This window comes from Nicotiana tabacum, chromosome 12 (genome assembly GCF_000715075.1).
Source record: "Nicotiana tabacum cultivar K326 chromosome 12, ASM71507v2, whole genome shotgun sequence".
Taxonomy (NCBI): domain Eukaryota; kingdom Viridiplantae; phylum Streptophyta; class Magnoliopsida; order Solanales; family Solanaceae; genus Nicotiana; species Nicotiana tabacum.
This window is the reverse complement of record NC_134091.1, coordinates 131,318,553-131,326,650: the sequence shown is the minus strand read 5'-3', so window position 1 is coordinate 131,326,650 and position 8,098 is coordinate 131,318,553. Positions and strand designations below refer to the sequence as shown.

Genomic DNA, 8,098 nt, shown 5'->3' with positions numbered 1-8,098 from the left:
TGAATTTATTGTACATCTAAATTTATTTACGGGTTTAAAATCTACTATTATATTTATAGAAATCTAAGTGTTCTTTAACATATAAATTTATATTTCGCGCCAAAAATACAGCAGCAATGAACAATATTTGTATTATAATCTCATACTAAGGACAGTCTAGTGCACTAAGCTCTCGTTATATGCGGGATCCGGAGAAGGCGAGACGGGTCTATTGTACGCAGTCTTACCCTGCATTTCTGCAAGAAGCTGTTTCCACGACTCGAATCTGTGACCTCCTAGTCACATGTCAGCAACTTTATCATTTATGTCAAGCTCACTTCTATTCTATAATCTCATACTATTAGACTATATAAACCAAATGACTCTAAAAGCACTTAGAGTGTGAAAGATCTTACTATTTTCGAGGGGAAGGCACAAGGGGGGCAATAGAACTACATTAGTGGATCATGAAAATGAGAGGAAGCCTGAAGAACTGGAATCATCATCTCCTTTGCTGGGGCTAGCCTTCTTTGGTTTCTTCTTATACACAATGCCACGGGCCTTAGCTTGACACTCTTTCACTTCCCTAAGATACACACGAATCACAGTACTAGCAAATGGATTCGTCTCAGGCGAGCCGCCATTTTCTTCGTAGGCGGCTCGAAGCCTACCGATGAGTGCATCGAGGCTTCCCCAAGCTTGTCTGAGCGGACAAGTACAAGGAGCCGGGGGCTCAGGTTGTCCATAGAACATACAACCTTGTAAGTGAACCTTAGTCTTTCCAAACTGGTCCAGGTACCGAAGAAACTCTAGTACATGGTTGCTATTGCACTGAGATAGCGGAATTGGTTGCCTCTGATTCCTCAAGTACTGATTAAAAGTATTCCAATCTCGTCGTTTTTGGGACTCGTATCGACTAGGTGTTGTTATTGATTGATCTCCTGGGGATCTCGATGATTCCTCAGCCAAATCTTTGCCTCTATCACTACTTGACATGACTAGAGAGGAATTGAAATAGATCGAGAATATTGATCTATTTGTGTGTAAGTCTAAATGTGTGGAATCCTGGCATGAATCAATAAAGCATGATACGGCATGCAACCCGATCCCATGAATATCACTCACAATAGACCCTCAGTCTCACTCGGTCATTAATCTCTCCAGTTTTTTGGGCTCACCAGAATCATGATAGTCACCCCAAATAATGATGATATGATGTATCAAATAAAGGACAACAAAGGCTGAGACATATTATGCAAATAATAGATGTGGCTAAGTAAAATTTGACAAATTAAGCAAATAATTCAACATGTAACACGACCTTTGTGGGTCCCAACAGTACCAATACAGAGCCTAAGCAAGATTTCTAACATGACTCGCAGCTCAATTGATCTAACACATGGTAAAAATACAGGTAACAACATGATTATTCAACTATACAGTTCCACGGAATCGACGAAGTCACAATTCTTACGGTGCACGCTCACACACCCGTCACCTAGCATGTGCATCACCTCAACAACAATCACATAACACATAATTTAGGATTTCATACCCTCAGAACCAAGTTTAGAAGTGTTACTTACCTCAAACTGAGCAAATCCCTACTCCGACAAGTCCTTGTCTCGCGAAACGGCCTTCGATTGCTTCGAATCCCAATCACTCCCTTGAAAATCTCTCCAAGAATCGCCTCCAACCGAGCTCCCAAAATCAAATTTGTGATATGAACTCAAACCCTCATTTTGAAATATTTAAAGTCTGGTCAGATATCCTTAATCGCGATCACGGAAACACCTTCGCAATCGCGAAGCATAAATTCTACTGCCCCATAACTTCCTTTACGCGATCGCATACACACTCACGCGAACGTGAAGCATAGGCTTCCCAGGCCTACGCGATCGCGAATAGACCCACGCATTCGCATAGAACAATGTATGTGGCCAACTCTTGCCTGATTTGCTCTTCGCGAACGTGGCTTAGCCCACCCATTTGCGTACATTGATTCCCCAGCCTACGCGATCGCATACCAGAACTGGCGATCACATTGAACAAAATACCACAACTGCTAACCAGATCAGTGCACCAGAAAATTTCAGCAATTCTCCAAGTCCAAATATTGACTCGTTAACCAAACAAAACTAACCCGAGGCCCCCGGGACCTCAACAAAATATACCAACAAGTCCACGATACGAACTTAGTTTAGCCTTCAAATCACATCAAACAACGCTAAAACTACGGATCACTAATCGATTCAAGCCTAATGAACTTTTAAACTTCTAACATCTACATTTGGTGCCGAAACCTATCAAATCACGTCCGATTGACCTCAAAATTTTCACACAAGTCACAAATGACATAACAGACCTACTCCAACTCCCGAAACTAAAATCCGAGTCTGGTAACCACAAAGTCAACTCTCGGTCAAACTTCTAAATTTCCAAAGCTTCTAATTTTTTAACTTTCTCCATTTCAAGCCTAATTCAACTACGGGCCTCAAAATCACTATCCGGACACACTCCCAAGTCCAAAATCACCCAACGGAACTAACAGGACCATCAAAATTCCATTATGGAGTCGTTTATACATAAGTCAACTTCCGGTCAACTTTTTCAACTAAAACTTCCAATCTTGAGACTAAGTAGTCGTTTGGACATAAGAATTGTAAAATTCAAAAATATGGTGAAATTGTTTTTCAAGTAAAAATGGTATTTGAAATTTAGAGTTGTACTTGGATATAAATTTCAGTTTGGATTATTTTTGAAGTTTTGTGAGTGATTTGAGTGAAAATTTTAAAAAATAACTTTTTGGAGTTTTTAAAATTTTCAAAAATTTTCAAAATGCTCTTCAAGTGAAAATTAAAAATTTTATGAACAAACGCTAATTTTGAAAAAAAGTAATTTTTTTGGAAAAAACTTCCATTAAATTTTATGTCCAAATGAACTCTAAGTGTCTCAACTCATTTTGAAACCTCCCCGGAACCGAACCAACTACCCCGGCAATTCACATAGCAACTATTAAGTATAAAATGAGCAGTAAATAGGGGAACAAGGGTACAACACTCAATACGAACGGTCGGGGGTGTTACACATATATATTAAATATTTTACATAATTAGTGAACCTAGTTATTACTGCATATTAACTTCAGATATGAAAACTGCCATGTCTTTTTCTTGAACTTTTGTAAAGATCAAAGTGATGTGGTCAAATAAAAGAGCCCACTTAAATATTGAGACAGAGTAACTGTTGATTAGTTTTAGACTTTTAGTCGGTAAAAAGAGGGAATCTTACAGAAATGTCCGCAAAAACTTCTAACTTATCAATTTCTAGTCATTAATCATAAACTTACTAAAACTAGCCAAACACATAAAAATTAAAAACTCAAATAAATAAGGTTTTTTCTCTCTAAGAATCACACACAAAGATCTCCTTCTATATTTTTTAAACGTGATTAGCAACATTAGATGCAAGACGGAAAGGAAATTTCATGAATGAGGTAGCAAATAAGGTGATGAAATACAAATATATATATATATATATATATATATATATATATATATATATATATATATATATATATATATATATATATATATATATATATATATACACACGATTCCAAAAATCTAAGCAAAAAAGGACTTTTTTCAATGGGTATGGTTGAGATTCATTGAAAACATATAGATGAGTCAATATATAAAATTTGAGGAAGATGGAGGTGATTTGGACTGATTTGATATGCAAATTCATAGTTAAAATCGAGTTTAAAAGATTCTTTTGTGACACATGTATCACACATGTATCTCGCATACAAGTATACATGAATATACATGTGATACACATTTGATACAAATATGATACATGTATAATACACAATGTGATACAAATATCATTTTTTTTTCATGTTCATCTTCTACTTCAAATTTTCAATTCAAACCACCTCAAAACTCTGTCAAATCATCCCAAAACTAAGATTCAAGCTCCTTAAGATGTACCCAATCTATTCTAATAACACTCACTAAAAAGAAAGCAATTTTTTTGGCTACAAATACCTAATTGGCTAATATTGGTAATATTTTATAAATTAGCCAATTTTTATAATAAGCTAGTTATAAATGGACAAATTAGTATTTTCCCGTAAAAAGATGACAAAAGCGAATAGTCCAAAAGTCTAATAGCAAACATATTTTTCGAAAAATAACTAGCATATGGCTTTTGGTTAAAACCAACTCGTAAATGAAGGTCACACACATGAACAAAATTTGATAATTTGGAAGAATACGGGAAAAGTAACAAATTTTTTTTGTTCTGACAGATTTAAGCCATGTGATTTATGAAAGATTTTAAGAATTTTCTTTAATAAAAAATTTGATATACTAGGAAATATTAAGTATATACTTATTACTTAATTATTCGTCCCCTCCTCAGGCAATTAGTTTTAGTTTCTTTCCGACTTTGGGTGAATAGTGCAATTTTAATTTCTCCCAACTATAAAGTCTATATTTAGTTTAAACATTATAAATAACTTTTGTAGTTTCAATTTGTTATTTGTTTGACATTAAAATTTTGTAAAACATAGAAATTATAAAAGGTATATTCTTATACATTCTCATTAGTAGGGTATTTTGGCAACTTGTTTTTCCCCAAATGGCTTGTCGCTCTAATTTGTTACAAGCTAAGAATTTTGTATTAGTTTTGGTAATAAGAATATCTTCTTTTAGAGTGTCTTTTCCCACAATTTCCTTTTTGATTTGCTTTGAATTAGAATTTTTTTTATGGTAGCAGTGCAAACCATCTTTAGATGTACTTTATTTTAATATCACTGGTGAGAGGCTTCTTTCTCCTCCCTATATTTTTTTAAAGAAAAATAAGGACTCCTCTTTCTTCATACTAGGAGGCCTCACTGTGGAAAATAAATTTGGAAAGGACTTACCAGTCATTTCATCTTAATTAGGATTCTATGAGGGCCACTTATGATTTAAGGATCCATAATTTTTGCATCACCAACAAAATTACAATGCATCATCAGGATTTTCAGTGAAACCAATAATTTACACCAGAAACTGAAAATTCAAATAATTTCCAAATTGGAAAAAATATCTAGTATTTTACATCTAATTCATTTTAAGCCTACTGTAGGTCCTGCCACAAGTTTAGAACTCAAGCCACATTCATCACTAGTAGAAGGCTAGATGCGCTTATAAGAGCATGTGTTCTCACACAAGGTAACATTTTGATGGTAAATTGACATATAATGTTTAGTTAAGATCTCTAATTAGACATGCAAAGAATGCATAGTTTATTAATGTGGCTGTCAATTATTGAAAACTCGTTTTTATTTTTAATAAATTATTATATGTGTTGTAATATATCTTTCTTTTTTTTTTTTGACATTTTTGGTTTATTGTACTCTTTTCAATGTGTGTGTAGGCATCTAAAGTTTATTGGATTTAAATCCATAAAACTATTTGGACTATATTTTTAAATTGAAGATATATTAGTTCAAAAAATTTAATTGGGCTAATATAATTGGATTAGTTATATAAGTTCAATATATAAGGATTAAATAAATAAGTCCAAATTTATTGGGTTAGCCCATTTAATTGGTCTACAAGTAATGAGCCTACTTCATTAGGCCCAAGATGTCATCTTCCTAGAGGCCCCGTGCCATGTGTCAAATGACGTGGCACGCCAAGTCAAACAGAAGAGCCAATAGAATCATGCCATGTGTCAAAATGACAAGACATGCCAAGTTAGATTAAAAGGCCAATGGAATCGAACCACATGGGCAAGTGACATGTTCTGGCCAATCAAATGTGGTCCTGTCATGCTTCAATCTGATTGGTCGGAAAGAGTTTATTCTTATCATAATTCTTCCCTCCCACAACTATAGATAGGGTCTTCATAACCCAGAAAAGACACCATAAGTTATAACAAGAAGCAAGAAAGAGCTTGTGGATCAAACGCAAATTTCTCCACAAGTTCAAGTTCAAGCAATCAAGTACATGCTCAAGAACGAAGAATAAATCAACGTTCAAGAAATACGATTTCAAATCAAAGTTCGTGCTAGTTGAATTCAAGATCATCGTTCGTGGCAACAACTACATATTCAAGATTAAGTTCGAAGGCCCTTGAATTTATTTACTATTGGAAAGAAGAATCGGAGGATTCATAGAGATTGTACACTCATATTATTTGAAATCAAATACTATGATTGTTGCAATATTTTTCTGTCTTGATTATTTTCTTGACGCAAATTTATTGTCAACAGTACGTGTTAGCTATAGTATACTACTTATTTTATTGAAACTTTTGTGTTTTATAGACTTTTTACAATTAAACTTACACGTATTGGGTGTCAAACCCATGAAAAAAATTAAGGAAGACTACATAAACAAAATTATAATTCATATGTAATAGGTTACAAATGCAATTGAAGAGATATGTGTGAAAAGTTGTAGGTGGGCCCCATATTCTATGATAGCTTTTGAAAATTTCCCATTTTTCATAGTGAAATAGTAAGTCTTGGGTGGAGCCATTTCCCTTCAAATTCACTTAATATTCCTTAGAGTTTGTTAGAGTATAAAAAAAAGATAACAAGGAACGAAAATGGAAACAAATTTCTGTATAGGAAAATCATTTCTAACTTGTCTTCTCTTTTGTAAACTTATAAATACTGCTTTAAAGGTTTGAGAATATCTCTGTTCTTCTACTTTTTCGAAGGATAGAACAAATATTTTTGTTACATAGTAGAGCACTATTTTTAACGCCGTTAATTTAGGAAACCACATAAGAAATTCCCAGGAGAACGTTAAATTTTTTAGACAAATTTCCGTTATTTGATTTGAAATAATACCAAGTATTCCACTGTGAATCTGTATGGTTAATTGGAAACAAAAGTTACACCATATCTAAACGGGAAAAAATGCGGGGTGGGGTTGGAACGTGGGACCCAGAAACAAAATTGGGCAGCATAAAGTTATTGGGTGAAAAAAATGTGCGGTGATGGTTAATGACATAAGCCTAAGGGTAGTTTAGTCAAGAAGTTCAAAATGTTATACATAAGCTACAGTAAGATTCTTTTTTAAGCAATTACATTCTTCCATTTTAACTAAAATGACCAGTTTACCCTTTCAATCCCAAGCAAGAATGTTGACCTGCTACCTGCTTATTCTCTCCGTGCCCCTCTAAGAAGGCATGGATATAATTACCAATTTACCCTTAAAATGTTTGAACATGTTCGTACACCACAATTGCCGTTTCTAAATAATACTCGCTCCGTTTCAATTCATGTGAATCTATTTGATTGATCACGAAGTTTAAGAAAAAATAAAGATTTTAAAAATTTGTGATCATAAATAAATCAAAAATGGACCCAGAATATTTTGTGTGGTTATAAAAATTTCTCATTAAGGATACAAATTGTAAGTTTTAAGTTAAATTATTACCAAATTTAGAAATGGGTCATTCTTTTTTGAACGGACCAAAAAATAAATAGGTTCACATAAACTGGAACAGAGATAGTAATAAAGTAATATATTATAAAATTTGAAAAATAAAATGAACGGGCTTAAATCTTTGAGTAGAGTGTTCCTATAATTTCAAAAGGAACCAGTTGGTTCAGTAGACCCAAAGATTTAAATGGTAGCTACAGCAACTTCATTTGTCAGCCAATAGAAGAATCATTTTGTTTTTATGTAATTACAGTAATACCCTCTGACCCGAATTGCAACCGGATGCAACTCAATTTTTTTTTCCGGAGGCACTTGTCATTCCCACCCATAAAGGGATGAAAATTATATATATAAAAAGTTGAAATTTTAAATAGCAAAAGATTAAAAATTTCAATGTTACACAAAATTTCAAGTTTATTTAAATAGCTACAGTAAGATTCTTTTTTAAGCAATTACATTCTTCCATTTTAACTAAAATGACCAGTTTACCCTTTCAATCCCAAGCAATTATTCAAATAAAAATCATTCGATTATAATTCTTTCAAATAAAAGTCATTATGTGACACCTCATTTCATAATCATAAAAACACGGGTCTCAGCCCACTTTTATATTTTTGCTACACCTCGTGCCCATATCTCTATTACAACCGCACGGACAACTCATG

The 8,098-nt window shown here is 33.6% G+C and overlaps 1 protein-coding gene and 1 long non-coding RNA gene across 2 annotated transcripts; one reads left to right on the top strand and one right to left on the bottom strand.

Moving 5' to 3' along the window:
• Positions 1-295: 295 nt before the first annotated feature.
• LOC142167453 (protein LIGHT-DEPENDENT SHORT HYPOCOTYLS 10-like) lies at positions 296-1,022 on the bottom strand. Its single transcript, XM_075227603.1, has one exon. It carries the CDS (start codon positions 973-975, stop codon positions 445-447), a length of 531 nt encoding a protein of 176 aa, XP_075083704.1. The 5' UTR covers positions 976-1,022; the 3' UTR covers positions 296-444.
• Positions 1,023-5,068: 4,046 nt separating this feature from the next.
• LOC142167452 (uncharacterized) lies at positions 5,069-6,204 on the top strand. Its single transcript, XR_012697589.1, has 2 exons — positions 5,069-5,204; positions 5,615-6,204. It is a non-coding gene; the product is annotated as an uncharacterized LOC142167452 (long non-coding RNA).
• The last annotated feature ends 1,894 nt before the right edge of the window (positions 6,205-8,098 follow it).

Excerpts from the sequence above, each read along its gene's own strand:
- LOC142167453 (XM_075227603.1), bottom strand. The coding sequence starts at position 975 with ATGTCAAGTAGTGATAGAGGCAAAGATTTGGCTGAGGAATCATCGAGA.